At 44.2% G+C, this 26,366-nt stretch overlaps 1 protein-coding gene across 1 annotated transcript in view; it reads right to left on the bottom strand.

The window, feature by feature from the left end:
• Positions 1-26,366, bottom strand: part of HOOK3 (hook microtubule tethering protein 3) — a 2,251,851-nt gene that overhangs the window by 489,304 nt on the left and 1,736,181 nt on the right. The window contains exon 16 of the mRNA XM_044060904.1: positions 19,473-19,560. Within this exon, the coding sequence (XP_043916839.1) occupies positions 19,473-19,560 (88 nt within the window). The remainder of the gene's footprint in view (positions 1-19,472; positions 19,561-26,366) is intronic.

Genomic DNA, 26,366 nt, shown 5'->3' with positions numbered 1-26,366 from the left:
TCACCCCAGGCTAAATGCCTATTAACGCCTAATTACTTAGCGACTACCCAATGCGTTGTTCTTTTAGCTGAAAGCAAGATATTATTTTTACCTGATTATTATTACCCTATGCATTGTTCTTTTAAGCTGAAAGCAGGATATTATTTTTCTGCAGTCGGATCACCCCAGGCTAAATGCCTATTAACTTCCTAAGCTATAGTGCTTTTATACTGTAGGTCTCCATGTGTTAGAGCCTATATCATTAAGAATTTTTAAGCAATTACCTTACAGTTTAACATCAGCTTTTGGTGAAAGATATATTAACTGTCTCACTCAACAATTACATCAAAGAAATACTTTGCCTATACTATAACATTGCATCCAAAGCCTGTAATGTGTTCATTTGTTAGATTCTTTGACATATCTGAGTTTTTATTTCATTGACTAGATATTCATAACACGTATATATCACTGCTATTATTGTTGATAAATGTTTTCAAAGGTATCTGTTATAATTGATTTTGCTCTCTAATATTTATACTGTAAGCCTCACTACCTTTCTCTTTTCCTATCCTGTACTAGCTTGGTTATCTGGTCCATTCAAGCACCGATATACCTGACTACTACCCTCCTGGAAGCACAGAATTTCTCCAACTGAGCTCATACCCTTCCGCTCCCTGAGATAACTACTCAATAAGACAGTGAAAGTATGTCCTGTTTTGTATGTCTGTGCTTACTAAAATAGACTCTCAAAGGTTAGTTTAGCATCCCTCCAAAACAGCCAGCAGTCAATAACCCCCTTTTCCCTTTTCTTCAACTAGTGTTGAATCTCAACTTATATCTTCTCACCAACTCCTATTCCTTTCTTTCCTTTAACATTATTACTTGTTCCCTTTGTTTCTTTTTAGCCCCTTGCTCAGGAACCAGTCATTGCAATTAAATAACTGGCCACAAGGTGGTGCTTCCACACCTCTCTATTGCCTCCTCTTAGACTTTCTTCTAACCTCCCTTATACCTCACTTACTAGTCTTTAAACAGAGTCTCTTTCCTGACCTGCTCCTTCTTACCCTCTCCTCCTCACCTTTCCCATACCCCACTCAAGTTTACTAACATATTATAACTCTACACATTAGCTGAATTTAACAACTAAACTTGCACTCCATCTCTTACCTACCTGCTCCTTCTTCCACTCCACAGATTGTTTTCCTTAGCAATATACTCTCTTGTGTCTTCGCTCATTTAAGCCCTTCGGGCTCACTCCGCTCCCCTACCCTGCCCCCAATTCCCACCCGCCCCTAGTACCTCTTAACATATACCCTCAAACCCCCACCCCCTTTTACCAACAGCCAATCATAGAATCTACAACAGCCACACCCTATATTTATTCCTCTACTCCCCTCAAGTATAAATCTCCTCCCACTACTATCTGTATTATCCTACATAAAGTCAACACCTACTTCTCTCCTTCTCCTCTAATATCTACTACACTCTACTAACATGCCTGACCAATACCAATGCTTACTAGTACTCGCACTCCTGACAACTCTTACCCACTACCTACCTCTTAACCTCCTATGAACAACCCCTCTTCTCTACTCTTACTATCCCTTCCCAACAAACTCTAACAACTTCTCCACCTTCATCAATAAGCTTTTTTAATGCCATCTACAAGCCCAGGTACTTTCAAGCCAAATATCACCGCCTAACTCACATCAGATACTCAATTCTAAATATTAGAAAATTATGCAACCATCATTGTAAACCTCTCCAGTATTACAACTTTATACTAATCCACTCCTTAACACATGGTGACATTCACCCCAACCCAGGCCCAAACCATCACCCAGCCCCCACCAACTGCAACAAACCTAATATAATCCCTTTACCACCAACCAAACCCTCCAAATCACTCTCTATAGCCCATCTAAACATACGTAGTATATGCAACAAAATTCCACAAATTCATGCTCTTCTAGATGTCCAGCAATTTGACATCCTCTGCCTAACCGAAACATGGCTCAAACCCACAATAAAAGATACTGAAATTATTCCCCCAGGCTATTCTATCTTTAGACAAGACCGCAAAAATAAAAAAGGTGGAGGGGTAGCAATTCTCTACAAAACAGGACTACAAATCAACAAAATAAATCATAAACTACCCTTAGACAACAACTTAGAAATAATTATTACTAAACTCCAACTTAACTCACACAAATCAGTTAACATAATCTGCACCTATCTCCCCCCAGATAAAAATCAACCACTATTAGAAGACTTATTAAACTGGCTCTCCTCAAATCTCCCTCAGGAAACAATACTACTAGGAGACTTTAATATTGACTGGTACTTATGTAACACCACCAATCCATCCACCCTGATTAACCTGTATGGCTTCTCACAAGCTATAAACTCTCCAACTAGAACAAATAAACTTAATAATAAAGAAACCATCCTGGATTGGATACTAACAAACTGTCCACCACAAAACTATACAACAGGAACCCTCCCGGATGACCTTAGTGACCACTCTCTAATATACATTATTAGACATAAAACAAGTTTAAGTAACCCACTCCAGTCAGAACTGCCCGTAGCAAAAAACATTTTAACAACGAATTGTTCCTAACCGAACTTAAACAATGCAATTGGTCTCCCCTTAAAGCACTCCCTATTAATGAAGCAGTTAATTACTTCAATAACTCTTTCCTAGCAATCCTAGACCATCATGCCCCAATGCGTTCCATAAGAATGAAAAACAAACCAGCACCTTGGCTCTCTAATTCAACTAAGAAACTAATCCATAATAGAAATAAATCTTGGGCCAAATGGCGCACTCACAAAAGACACTATCGATCACCAAACTTTTAGACAACAAAGAAACTTAACAAAAAAAGCCATCCTACAAGATAAAAAGAACTTTTATATCCAACTCCAGCAATCTTCCCTTCAACAACCAAAAAAATTCTGGTCTACTATTAACACACTACTTTCCCAGGCAAAGTTGCCAATTATCCACTGACTCCAAACCTGACTGTCCGATACAAACAGCAAATGCCTTTAATACTTTCTTTACTACTACTATATTAAATCTAGCAAATCAACTAAACCCTGATACCTCCAACTTGCCAAGCCCAAGCTCCATTCCCCTTTCACCTTGAACCTATACCCACCTCCTATATCTCCTCCTTACTTCAAAAATTAAAACCTACTACCCCCTCAGCTGATAAATTACCAGCAGAATACCTCCAAATAGGAGCCAAAGCGATTGCCTTCCCAATCTCCATATTGATCAATAGAACTATAAAAGAAGGCACCATTCCATCTATTTGGAAAATTTCACACATCATCCCACTTCACAAAAGTGGTGACTCTACTGAGTTCTCCAACTATCGTCCTATAGCTCTACTCTCTCCACTTGCTAAAATTATGGAGAAATGTTTAAATACCTACCAAACCAATGGAATTTAGGGTATCAAGCTGGGCGGCAACTTTGTCAGAAGCCCCTGCAGCTACAGTACCCTGAAGAGCATCTCCCAACTCCTTAAGGAGATCTCTTTGCAGTCTGGTGAAATGGGTCAAATAGTTCAGGGATCGGAGTGTAAAAGTCGGTGAACTAAACATGCATTGCCCATATCGATCCATGATCCTGGACTCTCTGTTAGTAGGATGGATCGACGAGGAAGTCTATGACATTTCCTTTCTGGTGGCCGCTGCCACCATCATGACATCAACAGGGACTCCTTTGGACAAAAAGGCTTTATCTACCTGGGCAGAAATACACTTATTAGGCCTCCGAGAGATAGGTTCCATGGACTCCAGTGACTCTCACGCCCTCCGAGAGACCAGCTACATGAGCCCATCGAAGGTCGGAGACACCCAAGAGGAAGAAAATTGAGACAGGAAAGCCTTCAGGAGAACTGACTAGTCCTCAGTAGGGCTTTTGGACTTCCAATCACCCCTCTGTCTAAGGATCTCGAGAATCTCCGCAAAGGAGATATCCTCAGAGGGGGATCGTGGGGACCCTTCTGACTCATCCAAGTCAGTGTCAGATGTCAAAGACTCTTGTGGGGAGTCCAAGTGTCTCCTCTTACACAATCTCTTCCTGGGGACCTCCTCAGTGGGAGCCTCTGGGGAAGTCTCAGAAGAGCAAGGGGCACCCTGTGGGGCTACCTGAAGCTCAGGGTCTCTACGCTTGGCCTGGACGATGGAAGCAGAAGCAGATACAGGCACTTTGGGGGAAGAAGAGGCCAGACCTGGTGTTGAGGATGTCTTTGGGGATAAGGCTCTCCTCATGGCTTTGAAGGCATCACAGCTCCGATGAGAAGGAGTCGACAAACCCCAAGGGACCACCAGCCCCACCCTCACTGAGGCCGTGGGCTCCGAGCCAGAGGTAGGAGCCGAGCTCATCCGAGCTGAAGCCTCGAGAGGAAGAGTTGGCACCAACAAGTCAGTGCGACTATCGTCCCCGGACCAGACAGGAGAGTGTCAGCTCCTAGAGTCCCCAGTCAGCACCGAGGATGTTAAGAGTAGATGGAGCCAATGACACTGGAGCCGGTCTCGGCTCCAAAGGCTCCACAATTAGCAGGTCGGACCCTCCAGCTCCGAGGTCCAGTACAGCTCAGAGAAGTAGCAGTCTAATCCGGAGTGGTGGTATTCGGTTCAGACGCTAGGGTCGGAGCCAACAACAATTTAGCAAGGCCTGGTGCCCGTAAGAGCTTCTGCACCAATCGATCCATATCCAACTCCGACAGGCTGAAAGAAGACCTAGAGGAGTGCACCAACGGTGCCGATTGAGGGAGTGGAGATGCAGGTCTCTCAGAGACTGGCTCTAGAACTGTGGGCCATCTCAAAACAAGAAGAGACACGGCTCCGAAAGCTGTGGAGCCGATGTCCCAGAATCCTCCACCTTTTTGACTCTCTAGAAACCCTGGAGTCTCCTGAAGATTTGGAGTACTTGCTGGCCCCATCCTGGTCTCTCAAAGCTTCGGCAAAAGGATCCTTCAGCAAGCCTCGATCAACAAGCTTCCTCTTCCTCTTCAATAATACCCTCAAAGAAAAGGAGTGGCAGATACTGCAGGACTCCTGCAGATGCACAACACCTAAACAATAAACTCACTGAACAGACGTCTTTTGCCCACAGTCTGGATATTTCTTGAATCTAAACTTTGGGTGTTTGTCCTTATCCTCAGACATATCCCAAGAAAATCCTTTAGGCTTAACACTATAAACAAAGCCATGCAAGCCTGAATACAGCCTAAAATCCAAGACAGCTATATCACAAAAAAACTACACTTAGTCTCAAGTTAACACGCCTAAAAAAGCAGAAATAAACTAGAGTAATATAGAAAACACATACTCTAAACAATCGCCCGGAGAAAAAGGGGCCAACACTAGCTAAATATGTATAACTAAACTCTATATATCTATATTACTAAGGAAACAACTAGAATAAGAACAAAAGCTGATGGTGTGAGTGAACAACTTTACCAAAAACAATAAAAATCACTCGTGGAGACCCAAATGAGGGTATGAGTTCAGCAAAACAACTAGAATAATATAGAAACACACACACTAACAAACCAGGCCAAACACGAGGCCACTACAGCTAAGCTAACCATTAAAAGGCACACAAAGGGTAAGGGGTCTTCTAGAAAACTACAGTAACTATTATAAGACTAATATAACAAATAACATGGAAAAGTTATAGAATAACTTGTGAAAATCACGATTTTTTTTTTGTTCAAAATAGGCTTGAGCGAAATGGAACCACTGAGATCCATGCTGCGGCAAACAAGATCTGAGGTAATTCCAGCAGTGCATCATGGGATAAGGGGCTTGGTCTCGAGCTACTGGTAAACCTTGAGCTTTGCAAACGGCCGTATCAGAGCCGATGGATTGGCTCCAAACCCATCAGTAAAGAATGAATGGCGGGATTGAACAACTTCACATTCTTTATTTTCTGCACAGTCTGTAAAGGTAGGTATTTTTTGCTTAATAAGTTCCATAATATGTTGTTGGTACTTCAGCATGTGAAACTGGTAATTCAAAGCCCTAATGGCAAGAGTTGCAGAGATATATACTTTCTTACCCCATCTGTCTAAAGCTCTGGAATCCCTGTCTGAAGGGGAGGGATTCTTAGCTGTAGTTGCTTTGATACCTTTAGGCCCCGGGGAGATGACCTCTGGGTCAGCAGTAGGATTTTTGAAAAGGAATTTGAGATAGTTGGAACTCTGTAGTACCTGTCTGGTTTCCTAGGAGTAGGGGACAAAGTATCAGGAGTTAAACTGGATTCCATAAAGACATCATCCACAACATCCAGGACTGGGGGTATTGCTAAAGGCTTACATTGTGGCAAATCTAGAAATTCTCTGAGTCTCTTTTTGGACTGAGGATAGTCTTGGCATTCCCAGTTGAAATGCTCTCAAAGTATGTAAGGTTTCGCCAAAATGAAAAATCCTCTGGAGGAGAAGCAGAGGGAATGGATTCCTCTGCATCTGAATCCTCATAAGCAGACAAGGACATGTCTTCATAATCAGATACCTCAGAGTCGTCGGACCCTTGGTCTGTTAAAGCTGCTGGGTGGCAGGTCTCTTTTTCTCTTAGCAGGGGAAGGCTGACTTCCCCTAGTCAACATAAGGTCTTCTGATATTTTAAGCATTTGATGATGTGGCAAGGGAGCCAGTGCATGAGTTTGGGTAGTCAGTTTTTTAGGCATAGCATATACTCTTGGCCTGAGAAACTCGGTAGTTTTAGACAGAGTTGAAGACGAGAAAGAAGTCGTCAGTTTGTGTTGAATATTGGTAGTGCAAAGAACTTCTTCAGAAGCCGGTGCCTGCTCAGCAGCTCCGGACCCATCCAAGGTAGAGACATTCACATGTTATGTAGTCAAAGAAGAGTCTCATGGCATATCGGACACTGAACGGGTCTTGGTAGAGGCCTGTGAATACAATGAAGTGGGCATCAGGGGCTGCAAAAGCACCTCACTTAATACCGGTGAACTGTCGACTAGCTTAACTGAAGCATTGTCGGCAGATTTGGACCTGTGCTGTCTCTGTCTTTATCCTTATGTTTTCCCGGAAGATCGGTAGTCGGATGGCTTACCAAAGCCATTTCGGAATACGGAGATCGAGAACGAAGGTATTTAGCGACAATAAGGACCCAACGACGAATAGTTCGGGCATCAAACAAGGCACAAAACCGATAGCAAGGTATGTCGTGGTCTGGGCCTAAACAGGTGACGCAGTAAGAATGGAAATCTTGGTGTGGTATTTGCTTTCCACAGGCATGACAATTGTTACCTTTTTCTGACATTGGTTACAGCAAGAAAAAAGGATCCCCAACGGGATACTTACTTTAGAAAACTTCAGGAAAATTAAATTCGGAAAAGAAAACTCAGGTAGCGGCCAACCGGCACTCGTGCGAACTGCTTCTGCTTCAGGCTCCTCGCAAGAAAGACTGATGTAACAGCGTCGTCTGCCTGTTTTTATACATCTGAGGACAGACCTGTAGCGACAGCAACCGACGCAGAAATACTAAGTCTCTGGTATTCGGGCCAACTTAGGGCTACCTAAAGGCAGATGACCCAAGTATGATGACTGCAACAGTCAAACACGAAGAACATCTTCCAAGAACACGGATTCCTCTTGGGAATGCTTTTGGGCAGACCAACCACCTTTTTGGCCAAGGATCTCTAATATGTCTCGGAACAAGACATATTCAGGTGGAGCTCTAAGGGACCCTTTCCCCTCATCAAAATTAGTGTCCTCTGTGAGGGATTCCTGTGGGGAATCCAAGGTGCCTCTTCTTGCACGACCTCTTCTGATGGAATTCCTCAGTGGGATGCTCTGGGGAAGTACTGGAAGAGATGGGAAGTTCTCTAGTGTAAACTGCTTGGAAGCTTATCTGGGCTAGCTGCCCCTGAAACAAAATCAGACACAGGATCCAAAGGAGGGTGGGGGCAAAGATCTGAAGAAAGAAGAAGGAGTTTAAAGATACATATTTAGATGCGATGAGAAAAAAATAAATAGAAATATATTGAAAAATATTATCTGTTCACTCATGAATACCCTAGAGCTTGAGCAGTCATAATTCCAACTGATCTTGAAAAGTGGGAAATAGGATCTGGGGTAATTCAGTGATCAAAAGCATTACGGATAAGGAAGAAGCTGGAGATTCGGATCCTTTAATCTAAAGAAACTGGTTGAGCAAGGATCCAAACCCATTCATTGAGGAATGAATGAAAATTACATCAGATCTCGATGTTCCAACCTTCTCTTTATAGAAGGAGCTCTAGACACCTGTGGTACTTTTAGTTCAGGCTTTTTGAGTTTGAGAACTGACATGACAACTTCAGCCAGCTGAGCAAATTTGGTCAGCAAACGTCTGGAAAAAGGAGGGGCATGAGGCACTCCCTAACCTTGGCCAAGGCAAGCTCACTGGCACCAGTTTAGTCTTTGGTGCTTTGTGCCTTTAACCACCCTTGCAGTCTTGAGTCATGAGTAGGAGACTGAACTCAACCTGGTCTCTAGGAACCTCCATGTGGACAAACCCCCTTTGGATCCTGCCTTCCCCTTCAGTGATAAGAATATAAACCTCCAAAACAGAATATAAACCTCCAAAACTGATGAGCTTTCTGTCTCAGGATGTGTGGCAGAGATGTCAGTCTGAATGGACATGCAAGATGCCCATGGCAAGGCAGCCAACAAGAAGTCCCACCATATGATTCAGCTGAGAATGATTCTGAGGGCAAGGGATGAAAAAGCACCTCACAGTGTCAACAGTTGCCTGATTCTGGGAGACTGAAGAACCAAGACCAACCTGAGTCGTCCATTGGGATGCCATTACTTTCTTGGCATTTCTCCACTTTTTTTTTTTTAGCAGGAGGCGCCCCATGGCCTTAACAGATATCACAGCAGCAAAGAACTGGGTATGCAGTCATTTTCTTGGGTCAAAGATTCCAGACAGGTTCAGCATTGGATCCAAGAAAGGTTTCCTCCTCCACTCTGTTTCCCTGACTGGTTCTGTTCTAATACCCTTGGGTCAGACTGGGTCTTGAAGCCGAAGCATCAATGTTGGATCCAAGGGTTTGGATTTGACTCCTTTCTTGTCGGATCTATCCATTCCCCTTGCTTCAGCCCTAAACAGTTCAGATGTGATTTTCCCCTCTAGGCTCGGATCCAGGAGTGGCCGTGATCTGCTTTCCTTGGGAGCTTTGGCTCAGAGGGAGCTGGTCGGGGCTTCTTCTGATCCCTTGGTCTTCGATGTGGTGAAAAGGGCTTTTTCTCTCCAAAGAGAACAGTCTTCTCATATTTTGGATCCTACCCAATTACTCTCACTGGTTCTGAGCTCTGACTCGGACCTATTCCACAGGGACAGCCATTTCCAACAAATCTCCAGCCAGTTCCAGTACAGGAACTTCCCCTCTCTTCAGACACCTCTCCAGAGCATTCCACGGAGGAGGTCCCTCTGAAGAGGACGTATAACAGGAGACAAAGATCCCCCCATGGAGTCTTTTATTGAAGACACTGATTTTGATGTAGGACAGGGATCTCCCAGATCACCACCGGATGACATTTTCTTTGGAGATATTCTAAAGATACTGAAGCAGAAAGGCATCTGGGTCATTCCAAACCCCTTCTCCCAAAGGACTGGTGTGCTTGGAGGCTTTGGGTTCTGGCCCGTCTACATCTTGATTAACCCCTGGCAGATGAACATGCTGATCTGGTTTCCTGCCGGGCATGGAAGGAGCTGGATACTGCTGAGCCAATCCCCAAGCACCCTGACAAGTTTTTGGCACCACCTGCAGACAAACCCCACTGGAGCAAAGAGTGCCAGTTGATGCTATGGTCATGGCAGCAGACACTAAGAAAGATCTACCAGACCAAAGCTCTGCTGTCCATCCGCCTAACAGAAAGTCCAGAGCTTTGGACAGATTTGACAGCAAGTGTTTGCCTCAGCTAATTTTGCTCTGAAGTCGCTTAATTATCTGACCACTTTACTAGGCTTCAGAGAGATTTGAAAAAGGAACTATTAAAAACTCTCTCAGTCCATGTCTGCTAGGGATTTCAACAGAACATCCTCTCAACTGGCCACTCTTTTACCTATATCAAATGTAGAATAGAAAATCATACCAATGCAGCAAAGATCCCAGCAAGGCAAACAGCATACAATGACAAAAACAGCAACCCAGGACCACCACAGCTTCAGATAGGAAAACATTAAAAAAAAGTTAGGCATTCCGTGCCAATAACTCTGCACTTCAGACAATGAAGTGCCAAGTTATTGGCATGAAAGTGCTAACCTTTATTAAAGTCTTCCTATCTGAAGCTGTGGTGGACCTATATCAAATGCTTTGATGAGGTTAATGTCTCACACAGCTGAAAGTACCTCATGAGCTGCCGGGTTCAGGCATCACCATAAGGAGACATGCCTGGATACAGCTATGCGACTTTGCGGAGCCTTTTAAGATGTCCTTTATTAATGTCCCATTCAATGGCATTTCCATTTGTAAAAGATATGCTTACCTGCAGCGAAAAAGATGGAAAGACCCTGTCTGCCGCAGGAATCAAATTTTCTATGCCTCAGAGAACCTTCTCAAGGAATCAGAGAAGCAGTAAGAAAATGTGGTTCCATAAATCTCTGGGACCTTTTCAATATTTGCATGGAGGTAACTCCACCAGTGGCAGAGGTGGAAATTTTAAAGTAGACATTGCCATAGAGGCAGAGGAGGCCTGCAGAATCAGGACTTTAGAGATTCTTTCTCAGACAGGCCCTGTCAGAGCTTCGGAAGTGCTGCCAGACTGCCCAACTCTGGAGGCAGTCAGGGGTTGGTTCTCTTTGCACCTAGACACGTGGACAAACATCACAAGAGATTTATGCGTGCCAAGAATAATATCCAGAGGTTATTACATACTATTTTCTCTTCTTCCTCATTATCAAAGAAAAAGACTTCCTGACATTCCACTCAGTCAGAGGACAGCCACAGGGTGTTTACCAAATGCATGGTAGTAATTGCAGCTCACTTGAGACTGAAGGGATTCCAGGTGTTTCCATATCTAGGCAACTGACTCCCAACTTCTCCATCCAAGTATCAACTTCAACATGCCAGGGACTGTGTGTTGCAGATTTGCAACACTTTGGGCATTACAATACATCTTGCCAAGTCAAAACTTGCTCCAGTTCACAGCCTGGAATTCATTTGGACAGTTTTGAACGCATTGACACAGACAAAAGTAATGAGGTGGAGAGGCACAGATGCTGTCAGAAACCAGGGTCAGTCTATCCTTTTGCATTCATCTCCCCTCAGCAAGGTTAGTGCTTCAAGCACTTGGTTTGATGTCAGCTGCCATACTACTACTTCCTCATGCACGGAGTAGTATGTCAGCTGCCATACTACTACTTCCTCACGCACGCTTCTTTATGCAGGTTCTCCAATGGACTCTAGCTGTACAGTGGTCTATTCTGTATCAACATTTGTCTTTTCAAGTAAGACTCACCCTGATTTACAGGCAGCACATTTGCTGGTGGATACAATCGATGATTTTTTTTTCTGGGCAGACCCTTTGTTCTACCGAACCCAGTAGCCACAGTGCCCATGGACGCTTCTCAACTGGAGTGGGGATGGGGGGGGGGATTCTTAAGAACTGTCCAAGGCATGTGGACCCCCCCCCCCCCCAAGAGACCAAGCTACATTGCAATGTCTTAGAAATGAGAGCAGTCCTTTTAGGTTTGCAGGCATTTTAAGATGTTCTTCCCTTGGGCACTACTGCAATTCAGGCCGACACCGTGTGTAGTCTGTTACATCAACAAGCAAGGAAGAACCCAATCTTACCCACTCTGTAGAGAGGCCATGAGGGTTTGAGACGGGCTGATCTCAGACTGCTTTCTAACTGTGACACACATCCCAGGGAAAACCAAAGTGTTTGTGGACAAAATAAGTAGATCCATTCTGATGCCTCATAAGTGGTCTCTCAATCAGCTGGTAACACATATGATAGTCAGGCATTGGGGCCACCCTTGCTATGACCTATTTGCCACTCCTCTCAAAAACAAGTGCAGCAAGTACTTTCCTCTGATCCCCACCTCAGGGAGAGTCACAGAGAGATACTCTTATTCACCCTTGGCCCTCGGGTCACCTTTATGCTTATCCTCCTCTTACCCTGATTCCAAGAAAGCAAGCAGGCTGAAGAGTGCAGTAATCCTCATTTCTCCCTTCACCTCGGCAAGTATGGTTCCCATATTCATTATCCTCCATGGATAACTGCAGCCTACTCAGGACCTCCTCTCTTAACCGTTGGATCCAACACTCCAACATCCAGGCCCTCAAGCTGGCTGCATGGCTTCTCCACTTCCAGCAATAGTTAGACAGTCCAGGCTCTCTTCCCCAGTTTGTGATATTATGAAAATGGACAACACAGATGCACAGCTATGGTAAGTACTTAACTTTAATATCTGATGTTGTCATTTTCAGTCGTTCCTCAATTGATGAAACAGAGTCCCTAGCTACGTGAACCTTGGGTGGTCCTCATGGAAGGATATATTCCAGAGTACTGCAGAACCAAAGGCAGCCCTGCTTCTGTCAGTCAAACCCAATTTGTAATGAGAATAAATGTATGAGCACTGGATCAAGCAGCTGTGGCACAAATGTTATCAACAGAAGTCCTAGACCAGAAAGCGGATGAAGTAGCAATGGATCTGGTGGTGTGTGCTTTAGGAGGTCTAGGGTAAGGACAAACCTTGTTGACTGCAAACAAAGGATATGCAGTCTTGTCAGCCATCTGGCTAAGGTAACTTTAAAAACAACTGGTTTATCCAATTTGTTGGCGGGAGAATGACAAACAATTTAGCTGTCTTCCTGAAATATTTTGTTCTATAGAGATAAAAACAGAGCTGACTATGTACACCCCAAGATATATAGCATGTATTCACCTTTATTAGTAAAGCTGGGAAAGAAAACAAGCAAAGTAATGACTTGGTTAATATTTACCTCTGAGGAAACTTTAGGCAAGAAGGATGGATTGATCCATAAGGAAACTATCTTTGTGGAACATCAAATATGGGGATTTGGGAAGAGAGAGTCTACAGCCTGGATACTCTTCTTGAAGATGTAATAGCTACTAGAAGGCAGTTTTCCAAGATAAGAATTTTAAGCCTAGCTGATGGTTCAAAAGGACAAGAGCCAAACATTGCAGTAAAACTGTTAAATCCAAGGGTGGGGTAGGATCCTTCAATTGGGGCATAAGCAAAAAGGTACTCTTCAGGAAAGCCTGGCACAATCTTTATGAGGCTAAAAAAGAAGCATTTTCACCTGAATGAAAATTAGATATTGCTGTCGATTGCATTTTAATACTAACAAAGATATCCAAGAAAAAACAACAGGAGCTCAATGCCAAAAACTACTTTAATGAGTAAAACAATAAAGCACAGCAAAGCTTTCAAGTTACAAAACTCTTTCTCAATGCAATTACCCATCTCATTATCTTCATAGTGTTTAAATATTTACACCAGCCAATCACACATATTCTTAAAATCACATGGGTTATTCAATAACTAAAGCCAATTAAAATAAAACAGCACCGTAAAAGGAACACACATACATCTATAAAAAAAATTTTTGCTAACAGAGAAACTAGCACCTTCTTGAAAAATCGATAACTCCAGGGCAGCTGAAATAGGGGCAGTGAATGGGTCCAATTCCCTTTGGAGAGCCCAGACAGAGAATCTTTTTCATTTACTCTTGAAGATCTTCCTGGTAGAAGCCTTTTGGGATGACAGCAATATCTGTCGGACTGGGGAGGAAAGTTTGGGCTGTCTAGCCATCACTGGAACTGAAGAAACCAAGCAGCCAACTTCAGTACTGCAATGTCTGGGTGATCCATCCCCGTGGAATGACAGAAAAGGTCTGTACTGGGGTCCAGTATCCAGAGTGGATATAGAAAATGAGACCAAAGAAAAGAGAACCAAACTTGAAGAGGCCAAAAAGGAGCAATAAGGATTACTAAGTTCTTCAACCAAAGTACCCTCTGTAAGAATTTGGGAATTAGAAGTACCAGGGGGTCCAAACATGTACTATAGCATTTCTCGGTGACTCCCCAGAAGGAGGGATCAGGGAATAAAAACTGCACTTACTACTGTGGGAAGATGTAAAAAGATCACAGCAAGATTGCCCCATCACTGGAAAATCTCTCCGCCACTAATGGTTTTACAGATCACACATGAAGCATCAGAATGGACCTGGTGAGTTTGCCATAAGCTCGTTGGATTTCCATAGGATGTGCACTGCCATAAAAAAGTGATTGGAGGAGATCACCAACTGCCACACTCTCACTGCCTTTTGACAAAGGGAATAAGATTGGGTTCCCCAAATCACAGATATGTTGTTGGTCTGAATCACTTTCATCCAGACAGGATGAGCATCCTGGAAGGTCTGCAATGCAAGGAGGACCACTCTCATCTCTAGGACACTGATGTGCAAACTGGTCTCTTCTGGGACCCATGTGCCTTGGACTGTCCTGCCCAAGAACCTCCACCCCCCCAATTAGGTGTCCACAGTTACTGGGGGTGGAAAGACAAGAGGGCGTCCTTAAGAAACTTGGTATGACTGAATCCACCAATGTAGGTCTTTGCTTACTTGTGTGAGCTTGACTGGTGAAGACAAGTGATGGTGAAGAACTGACCACTGTGAACAGCAACAGTCCATTGAAGAATGCTCATATAAAAGCAGGCTAAAGGAACCAAGGTTATGGCTGCTGCCATTAACCCTAAAGTCGAAAGAATCAGTTTGGCTGGAGGAAATGGGTGAGAGATAATTTGTTTTACTCGACACCAGATGGTTCATACTCTGTTCAGTGGAAAGGTTGCTGCCTGACCGACTGTGTCCGAATGAGTACCTATAAACTCCAGGATCTGAACTGGTTGAAGATGTGACTTGCAAAGGTTGACTGTGATGCCTAGGAATTGACATAACTGGAGCAAGCATCCCCTGGATTTCTCGAGGAGATACCTGGTTAGGGCAGTGAGGAGCCAGTTGTCTAGTTATGGAAACTCTCTGAATCCTAGCAGTCTCAAGTGAGCTTCTACCACTGCCATACATTTGGTAAACACCCAGGGTACTGTGGAGAGACCCAAGGTCAGGGCTCTGAACTGATTGTGACCAGCTGTCAGCTGAAAGCGCAGATATCTTCAGGAGCATCTGTGCACCTTGATATGATAAGTATGTGTTCTGAAGATCGGTGCAGCACATCCAATCGTCCTTTCGCAGAATGGAATGAACCCTGACCATTTCGATATTTAAGTTCTTACGAACGGATTCAGTTTGCTGAGGTCCAGAATTAGTCTCAGGTCCCTTGTTTTCTTTGGCACTAAAGAATCTTGAGTAGGTTCCGAATTCTTTCTGGTCTGGTGGGAACCTTCTGGATTACTTTTTTGTCTAGTAGCTTTAGGGCTGCTGCCACCCTCTGACTGGATGGAACATCCTTTCCTTTTGTTTGGGGGGAATTTGTGAAAATTATGTGAAATAACTTCTACATATGATTTTCTGCAACCAAGTATCTTTTCCAATTGATGACTGGGTGCGGAGACAAGCACTGAAAGGGTTTATCCAGGGAGTCTCAGAAATCCTGGTTTTGTGGGCCTTCCCTGCTATAAGGATGGCGTCTTCCATTAGAACTTCCCCCTCTGCCTCTGGAGGAGTTATCTCCTCACGAGTCTTGGAAAGGACTCTGGGACTTACGGAACCACATTTTCCTTCCTCCATGCTGATTCCTGGAAAAGGATCTTAGACATGCAGAAAAACAGATCCCCACTATAGACAAGGGCTTTCCATCCTGCTTACTCCAGAAAAGCACTTCCTTAACAGTTGGGCCAAACAAGGATGATCCATCAAAAGCAGCACTGATGAATGCAAAGAATTGAAGGGCTCCACAAAGTCGCACAAGTGCATCCAGGTATGCCTCCTTACGGCTATGCCTGAACCTGCCTCTTGTGAGCTTCCCTCAGAAGCACAGGAAATTAACATCACTGACGCATTAGAGATAGACAAAAGTGTGCCCAGCTGTGAAGAAATCATCTTTTGGTCCCCCACAGACATGGACTCTGAAAGGGGTTTGGAAAGCGCTTTAGTCAAATCTCTGCAGCCTGGGCAAATGTGACAGATAGTTCAGTGTCCATAAGCCAAAGATAACTGAGGCATAAATACACTTCCGAATCTATCCAACGTCCTGAACTCCCTTGTTAAGGGGAAAGGCAGAAAAGCTCTGCCAGCTCTTTCTTAAAGGCTGCCGCCACCATGGTATTAATAGGGAATCCCTTGCTCCAGTAGGTCCTGTCCTCGGGAGGGCAAGAAACTTATCAGGATGACAGGGTATGGGCTGCAAGTACCTGGTTCCTTCCACGCCCGGCAAGAGACTAGATGTATAGGCTCATCAGCCCTACCCAAGACATAGACACTGGACAATGAATCCTCCTGGGAAAGGGAATCGGAGGACCATTTACCTTTCTGCCTGAGGATTTCTACGATGTCTCTAAAGAAGACATCACCTCATGGAGACTAGGGGGACTCTTCCCCTTCATCGAAGTCAGTGTCTTCGGTGAGCGATTCCTGAGGGGATTTCTATGTGCCTCTTCTTGCACATTCTCTTTTGGGGAACCTCCTCAGTGGTACGGTCTGGAGAGGTGTCTGAAGGGAGGGGAATGTCCTCAGGGAGGAAGGACTGGATGCTTAATCGGGCCAACTGTTCCTGAAGGATAGGTCTTTGAGGATCAAACCTCAGACCTGATGGTGGCAGGGCTGTAGAATCCAAAGAAGAAATAGTAGTAATGTCTTTCAGGTGAGATAAGACCCTCTTCACCACCTCAAAGGCAGAAGGACTGGAGGAAGCTATACCTGGTTGCAATGGAGCTGAAGCCTCAGATGCCACCATGCCCTGATCCTGCCTGGGATCCCTGTCCCGAGGGGGGAGTCGAACCTCAGCTGGCCAATACTGAGCCTTGAGGGACAGGGACAGCTCCGACAACCTCAGAGTCTAACCAAGCCCCATGGCCCAGCACTGACACTTTGCCTCAGAGACTCATCCTGCTCCAAGGGGATCTGCTCTGGACAAATCAGGGACACAGAGTCGACAACCTAGCTATCTTTGGATCCGATGCAGACACTCTCAGGTTTCACAGATCAGAAGGCTCCAAAATTGTTGTTCGGATTAGAGAAGGAGAAATTACAGTGTGGGAAACGGAAGGAGACTCATGGATCTAATGGGAGATGGAGCCAGGCTAACCCCCATCTGAATCTCAGCTCTGAGGGACTTCATCATTCTACCCATGTCCGTTTCAAAAAGGCTTCTGGAAGACCTGATGGAGGAAGTAGTTGACTGAGGCCGGGAATCCTTCCTTGGGGTCTGTTGTCAGAAAGGTGAATGGAGCCGAGGAGAGACAGGCTCCAGAGAGAACACGGGAGATTGGGTCCTCTGAGACTTACCCTTGGAAAGCAGTGGATCCAAGGTGTTGGATCTGACTGTTTAACCTTTGGATCAGACAGTGTGTAGAATCTAACTATTTAAGCTTCAGATCCAAAGGTGTCAGATCTGACTTTTTCTATACTTTAACAGCAGGCTCTGAAGGGGAAGCTGAATTTGAGAGAGCATGTGGGAGACCACTTCCTGGATTCATTTGCCTCCAAAGAGGTTTTAAGTTTTTTTGCAGGGGTTTGACGCCCTGAAAGGGAAGCAGGTGGTAACAGACCCTTTAGGACCAGTTTTTTACACTAGTCGCTAAGGGCCCTAGTGTTAAAACCAGCACAAATCATACAGTCAGTGTTTAAATGGGCAGTGCCCAAACAATAAATGCACTCCCTGTGGACATCAGAATTGGGATCCTATATCCACAGGAAGTGCATTTCTTAAACCCAGTGGGTTTATCAGCCACAGCAGCAAAAAGAAAGGGAGACGGGATGGCAGAGTTAGAAAAAAAGTTTTAAGCTAGTTATTTTTTTTTGGTAGATCAAGAACTACCAACAACGGTACAGAAAGAATTAGCCTCTGAAGGATAGGAAGAAACAGAGACTAAAGGAGGAAAGAAAGTACCAACAATGGTATGAAAAACTACCAAAGGTAGAAACAGGAGTAAAAACTAGTCCTAATGTGATAGAAACACAAAAAACCTGCGGTAAGGGAGGAAGAGGTGATGATAAATGGTGAAAATGTAAGAAAATTTTCAAAAGAAATCACAATCACTGCAAAAAAAAAAAAACTTTACCCCAAAGCTCAGTAAGAAAGATCCACATCTGTAGTGATAAGGCAGCAAATGAGATTGGAGATATTGCAGGATAACTGAGGGGCATTAAGGGTAAAGGAACATGCTCATGAGTTGGACCTGAGAGTCTAGTAAATGTGGCCAAGCTGGATCAGAGACCTACCAGCTGAGGAACAAATGAAAATGACATCAGATCTCCCAATAAATCCTATCGGCCCTTATAACCATAAGCATCCATTTAGCTCCCACTCACTATAGAAATCACAATGGAACAAGCAGTTCCAAAGTACACATCCTCACCAACCCCCTCCCCTACCCACCAAAGACAGGCAAGCTGGTAAAGCCACATCATTCAATTTTTCTCCTAATTTGCCCCTTCAGCATTTGAGCCACTAACTGAACCGGAGTCACTCAGATTGTATTCTGGGTTCCATCTCTTTACAACATACAACCAGTTATAAAACAGCTACTACATAACTTACAGAAGTCCTACTGGGGAAACTGGCTGTTTTATTCCGTAACAGGGATGTTCTTCCAGACCTTTAAAAGTTTAGGTCACCCTCTTCTGTTTGCAACAAGTAGATACAACAGTTCATGGCCAACAGCTCATGATAAAGTATGGGTTTGGCATAAGTTTAAAGTTTACTCAAAGAAAAAGAGAGCAAATACAATTTAAGACAGACATAAACAGTACTAAGGAGTACCTTGTACCAGGTAAATGCATACACACTATAAATAAGTAAAGACGGAATTATTACACACATCTTTAGTTTAACATAACTTAAGACCTGCAGAAGAGACATTCGACATACTACATTGCAAACATAACTAGAACATGTTAAGAGGGCTTAAGAGAGTCAAAATAAATATTTTAAAAATGGAACAAAGATTTCTCAGTACAGTCTGCACATGTGGCAGCTGTGATAAGTTTTTTTTTTCCCTTGTGGGTTCAAATGTGGCTACAGCACAACTGCAACTGGAGAAAAAGACTAGGACAAGGAAACAGGAGCTGAAAATCATTGATAAACAGAGAAGTCTGACAGGCTGAATTAATTACTGGAAGCTTTCTGTCAGCATGTTGTGTCTGCATTTGTTTCTGTATAGACAACACTCTTTGAAAGCATAAACTTTGAAGCATTTTGAGAAAACAGCAAGTACTTTAGAAGTGGTTAGCAGTTAACAATAAGAGTCAACAAAATGTTAGTAGTTGTTTATTAACTAGCAGAATCCTGTTTCTTTTATCTACTTACATCTTCTGCCCTTGAGCCTTGGTCTTGCAACGACTTCTGCAATTCTTCAACCTGGGACTGGAGTTCTAGTACTCTCCGATTCAATAATCTGAAAAGAAAACATGGTGACTTGCAGACTTAAATTTCACACAAATGTATTGCATCAAAAGACTGCATTTACTAAAACTTCACTAATTATCAGTTCTCAAAAAAGTACCTATTATAATCCATGCACAGTCCTTGCTGGAGTTTACACATAAGATGGACAAATGTAACAAGAAAACTCCATACTTAAAACCATTAGATGAAGATAGCTGTACAATAGTTTTGCAGGCTATATACAGGATTCAATACTGATGGATTTACTGCACGTCAGCAAGACCAATGGCATCAAACACTCAGTCTAGTATCACAGAATGGTTTGGAGGGACAGATATATCTCACAGAAAATACAGCTGCTCTGGAACAGACTCCCAATTCACATTAAACAGAGTTAATTCCTGTCCATATTTAAGCTCAATTTGGACCTATGGATCAGAAACAGAAAATTTACCTCAGTACTGTACTACTAATAGACAAAGGCAGCTCCTATATGCTTTACCCAATGCATGGGTCTCCCTCAAATTATCTATGGTATAATCCCAGTTATTCTCATAGGGGTAATATATAATTGTTGAACATGGGATGGGTAAAACCAATCTCTAACCAAATCAGACAGATTAATTTATGCACAAAAAGGGAAACTGGCTACTCTTAAAATGGCCCACAAAGGCAGCTAGTGTAGTAATTACCTATAGGCCTAGGCATTTTCACTCCCAGTTTGAATCAATGAATATGGCAAATGTATGCACTACATTAGTTCCAAAAGAATGCAATGCTTGGCCAAAATGCCTTTAAGTCCATGACGCCAAATGGGTAGCTTAGTTGCCAGTTTCAATAATGAGAGCATACGCAAGAAGTATTATCTCTAATGACGTTTGCCAAAAAAACACACAAAATTTGTGAAAGTGAAAAGCATATGAAATCTGACTAGGAAAACAGAACTGTCTAAGGTATTTAACAAAAAATGATCTTTAAGGAACAGATTCTTGTAGCAGTCCTTTGTACTGGGGTTCTTCTCATATGCCAGCGACATTACAACCAACTTGTCAAAGATGTGAAGCTATTCCCTTTTATGAGAATAGTCTTTCTGTAGCAGCAAATGTTGGACAGTGCAAGCATAACATAAAATCAGTGTTATACCATCACTTTTACTGTTAACAAAAAAAGAAAAAAGTATGGAGGGACTTCCAGAGGAAACTATTTTCAGACTTGGCTGGGACATAGAAGAGATCTATTAGGAAAATTCTTAAAATGGTGGAGGTGACCTTCTGTGACAATGAAATAACGAAACAAGCTTGGCAGCATCAGGCAATATAAAGGATCCAAAATAAAGTCATGGATACAAAATAAAAATTCACAAGACAAAAGACCATCTTGTAGCATGCATCAAAATGTGGAAGTTGTTCAAAGCAGAGGTGGAAAATCTGAAAAATTCAGCTTGATAAACAGCATCAAGGCTAATCTCTATGTAACAGACACACCAGAAAGTACAGTTGTGTACACTTACCATAAAGATAGATGTTTGAGTGTACTCACTGTTGCAGTCATCACATTTGGGTTATCCTTGCCAGGGTAGCCATCGGCCGGCCTGAATACCAGAGGCTTAGTATTTCTGAGTCAGTTGCTGTTGCTTGAAGACTGACATCAGGTAGTCAAGTAGTATAAAGTAAGGCAGGCCTATGCCATTACATCAGTTTTTCTTGCCGTAACCTGTTAGGAGCCCCCAAAGTAGAAGGGCAGGTTCTGGTGGAAAAACCCCACCAGTGGAAAATAAATAACATGTCCCTTGTAAGGAAAGAAAGAGAATAAAGGGGGATGGAGGGAGGAAAACAAAGACTGCAACAGTGAATACATTCTAACATCTACATTTATGGTAAGTGTACACAACTGTACTATGTTCATGTTTCACTGATGCAGTCATCACATTTGGGTAGATTTCCCAAAGTTGAAGAAATGGGTGGAGGCAGTCATGGAAACTAGGGGCTGGCTAGGATGCCCAGCAAGACTGCAGAGGCAAACCCTGTCCTGGATTTGGAGAAGAGAGGCATGTGGTAATTCCTGGTAAAAGTGTGAACAGATGTCCAGGTGGCAGCATGTCCCTGGTGGGGACTCCTCTTAAAAAAGCTGCAGAGGTGGAGGCTGCTCTGGTGGAGTGTGTCCTGACCCCCTTGGGGGGAGGCTTTCCATGCTGTTTGTAGCAGAAATGGATGCAGTGTGCTATCCATTTGGAAATGGTTTGCTTGGAGATGGCGTTGCCTTCTGCCCCTGTAGCAAAGCTAACCAGCAATTGATCAGACTTTCTGAAGGATTTAGTCCTGTCCGGATAGAATCTGAGCTGTCTGCGCACATCTAGAGAGCGAAGAATCCTTTCCCCCTTGTTCAGGGGATTAGGAAAGAAGGTGGACAGATGAATGGATTGGCTGAGAGCCACACTGGACAGCACCTTGGGCATGAAGGATGGGTTAGTTCTGAGGGATACCCTGTCTGCCCGGAAGATGATGAAGGGTTCCATAGGCATGAGTGCTTGCAGCTCAGAGACTCTTCTGGCTGAAGTGATGGCCAGAAGGAAAGCTGTCTTCCAGCAGAGAAATGTTAGCTCTGCAGAAGAAGCTGGTTTGAAAGGGGGCAGAGCGAGCTTTTCCAAGACAAAGTTAAGGTCCCAAGCTGGCACTGGTGCCCTTCTGGGGAGCCTCAAGTTGCTAGCCCCTCTGAGGAACTGTTTGACCAAAGGGTGTGAGAAAAGGGGCTGCTCAGTGGGAAAATTAGCAGAAATAGCAGAGGCATGAATTTTACAGAGGAGAAAGAGAGTCCACTGTGTAAGTAGGTCAGCTAAGTAATCCAGAATGAGAGGGATGGATGGCTGTGCCGTATTGGCTCCCTTAGCCTGGATCCAGGTGCAGAACTTTTTCCATTTATCTGCATGAGACTTTCTTGTGCTAAGACGTCTGGCCTCATGGATAACATCCAGAACCTGTTTACTTAGAATGGCAGATTGGTTCGGGGTTAGGGAATAAGCCAAGCTACCAAATTGAGTGTCTGCAATTTGGAGTGCATGAATTCCCCTTCCCTCTGGATCAGGAGGTTTGGAATCTGAGGAAGATGTCATGGAAGCAGCGGGGACAGGCTAGCAAGGAGTACTGGTGCTGTTGGGGCCAGTCTGGAGCCGTAAGAATGGTCCTTGGTTTTTCCTCCCTTATTTTGAGCAGTACCCTGGGGATGAGAAGTAGGGGAGGAAAGGCACAGACTGACAGATTGACCCAAGGGAAGGACAGGGTATCCACTTTACAAGCCATTCAATGATGCTCCCTGGTGCAAAATTTTCTAAGCTGATGGTTGGTGTGGGAGGCAAAGAGGTCAACCTTTGGAGTTCCCCATTTCTGCATTATTAGGATGAAGGTACTTCTGTTGAGTTGTGTGGGTCCAGGAAGTTTCTGCTTAATTGGTCTGCCAGAGAGCTGAGAGAGCCTGGTAGGAATTGTGCTAACAGGTGTAGTTGCATGGAAGAGGCTGTGAGCCAAAGGGTCATGGCCAGCATGCATAGAGGGGGTAGGAGTGAATCCCTCCCTGCTTGTTGATATACCACATCACAGTGGTGGTCTGTTTTGATCAGGAGAACCCCTGGAGAGAGAAGGGGTTTGAAAGCTATTAAGGCGTGCTGCACAGCCATCACCTCTTTTTGATAGATGTGCAGTGGGATTTCCTGAGGGCTCCATTCGCTCTGTATGCACCTGCTGTCCAGGTGTGCACCCCAAGCATTGTCGGATGCATCTGTGGTGAGGGTCTAGGCGGTGGGGAGTGGGGAGAAGGGCAGTCCCTTGCTGTGGGAGCATGCTGTTGCCCACCAAAGAAATTCCTTTTTGAGGCAAGGAATTATAGGTAAAGAGTTTCCATGTCTTGAGAGTGTTGACACCAAAGGCTCTTTAGGTACCACTGAAGTTTCCTCATGTGCAGTCTGGCACATGGAATGAGTAGTATGCAAGATGTCATGAACCCCAGAGCTTGCAGGATCTTCCTTGCAGATAGCTGGGGCCTGGTGGCTAGTTGAGAGAAGTAGGGTGCCAGGAAAATTTGTTTCTGTGGTGTAAGGAATGCCATCTGGGATGCTGTGTCCAGACTTGCTCCCAGGAAGATTATCCTTTGGGTGGGCACCTGTTTGGATTTCTTTTTGTTGACTGTGTACCCTAGCGAGGTTAGTAGCGTCTTTACAAAGGCAAGGTGCTTGAGCAGCTTTTCCTCGCTGTCTGCCTGAATAAGGCAGTCGTCTAAGTATGGGTACATTTGAATATTTCTTTGTCTGCAAAATGCAATGGCTGGAGCCAGACATTTTGTAAAAACACAGGGAGCAGTAGATAAGCCAAAGGAAAGCGCAGAGAACTCAAAGTGCTGAGATCCGCCCTGAAGCAGAGATATTTCCTGCAGGATTCCCTAATAGGAATGTGGAGGTAGGCCTCTTTTAGATCCAGAGTGGCTAGCCAAGTGTCCTTGGACAGCATGGGAAGCAGCTGCTGGAAGGTGAGCATTCTGAATGTTGGGATCGCCAGGAAGGTGTTTAGAATTGATAGATCAAGGATGAGGCGCCAGGTGCCCTATTTTCTGGGCACCAGAAAACGTCTGGAGTAGAAGCCTTGGCCTATCTGTTCTGCAGGAACGAGCTCTACTGCTCTCATAGAGAGAAGGGAAAGGATTTGCTTTTGCACCTCTGCCCACTGATTTGGTGGTAGATCTGGGAACCCTTTTGAGGTTGGAAGGTTAAGGAAGGAAAATTTGTCTATTGGTCCTTGGTTATGGTGGCCCAGGTGCTTGAGTGAAATGAGAGTTTTCCTCCTAGGGGTAAGTGAAGGTGGCAGAGGAGGGAGTCATTGTGAGTTCTTACCATAAGGGGGTGGCTTAGAACTCCCTAGTTTTGAAGTGGAGATAGTCCACTGCTTAGATCTCTGCATTCTCTGGGGCTGCTGTCTGGGTGGTCTGTTTCCACTGGTCCTAGGCTGGGCTGGTTTACTCGGAGCAGGAAAGGACCAGTGCTTGGAGGGACAATGCCTGCTGAACCTAGTGAGCTGGACTTGTAAGAAATTCTTAACTGTTTGCATAGATTTTGCTTTTTCTTCCATCTTTTTTAAGACCTCTTCTGCCTTAGTGCCAAATAAGTTATCTTTGTGCAAGGGGGCATCCAACAATTTGGATTTGACATGGTCTGGCAGGAGTTGTTCCTTAAGCCATGCATGCCTTCTAATGACAAATCCAGTGACTGCTGCCCTGCAAGAAGCTTCTAGAGCATCAAAACCACAGTGCAAAGTATGTTTAGTTACCTGGCTTGCAGAATGTATTAAGTTTTGTAAATCTTTAAATTCTGCCCAAGCAGGAAGGGAAGACATTTTTTGTTTAAAGATTTCCAGGGTATGTTGCTGAAATTTCAGCATATAGAACTGACAATTTAGTGCCCTGATAGCAAGAGTAGCTGAGGTGTATACTTTTTTACCCCATCTGTCCAATGCTCCAGAATCCCTGTCTGAGGGTGTGGGATTCTTAGCAGAGGTTGCTTTAATCCCTTTTGGCTCTTGAGAAATGACCTCAGGGTCAGCTGTTGGATTTTTAAAAAGATGTTTGTGTGAGTCAGGGACTCTATAGTACTGGTCAGGTTTTCTGGGAGCAGGAGGTAGGGCGTCAGGTGTCAAACTGGATTTAAGAAAAACATCATCCACAACATCCAGGACTGGGGGGATGGCTAAGGGTCTAAGCTGCGGAAGATCTAAGAATTCCCCAAGTCTCTTTTTAGACTGAGGGCAGTCCTGACTCTCCCATTGGAAATGCTCCCTTAAAGTATGCAGGGTTTCCCCAAAGAAAAAATCCTCTGGGGGAGAGACTGAAGGAATGTGAGACCTCTGCATAAGAATCCTCATAAGTGGAGAGAGGTTTTATGCCTTCATAGTCAGATGCATCAGATTATTGACTCTTGTTCAGACAAAACTACAGGAGACCGATCTCTCCATTTTTAAGGGGGTAGCTTGTCTTCCCCTGATCAGCATGATATGGTCTTTTGCCATTTTAACCATTTGAGACTGAGGGAAGGTAGCAGGTGCCCGAGAGTGGGTCGTTGGTTTCTTGGATGTGGTTCGAACCCTGAAAACTCTGTCGTTTTTGAAAGAATGGTAGTCGCAAAAGAAGACGTCGGTTTGTGTGGAGATTATGTAGTGTGAAGGACTTCCTCTTTAACCAGTGCCTGCTCAGCGACTCCGGACCCATCCAAGGTAGAGACAACTGCAGGATCCTTAGTCGAAGAATAGTTTTGCGGAAAGAGTCTCAGTAGCGGCCTGAGAATCAACAAAAGTGGGCATCAGTGGCTGCGAAAGCACCTCACTGAGTACCGGAGGACTGATGACTAGCTTAAAAGTGTCGTCAGTAGGTTTGGACCTGTGCCATCTGTCTCTGTCTTTATCTTCACGTTTTTTAGGAAGATCTGGCTACAATAAGGGCCAGACCACAGATAGTTCTGGAGTTGAACAAAGCAAAGAAGCGAAAACGGGGGACGTTGTGGTCTGGGCCTAAACAAGTGACGCAGTAAGAGTGGAAGTCTCAGTGTGGTATTTGCTTTTCACAGGCGAGACAATTGTTAACTTCTGACATTGGTTAGTGCAAGAAAAAAGGATCCCCAATGGGGTACTTAGCTTTACAAGACTTCAACTTCAGTTCGGAGATGCAAACTTAGGTAGCTGCCGACCGGCACTCGTGCAAACTGCTTCTGGCTCCAAGAAAGACTGATGTAATGGCGTAGGGCTGCCTTACTTTATACTACTGACGACCTGACATAAGTCCTCA

Source organism: Protopterus annectens, chromosome 2.part0 (assembly GCF_019279795.1).
Source record: "Protopterus annectens isolate FY-2018-M chromosome 2.part0, PAN1.0, whole genome shotgun sequence".
Classification (NCBI taxonomy): domain Eukaryota; kingdom Metazoa; phylum Chordata; order Ceratodontiformes; family Protopteridae; genus Protopterus; species Protopterus annectens.
The sequence above is the reverse complement of the archived record's forward strand: the minus strand, read 5'-3'. Positions and strand labels throughout refer to the sequence as shown.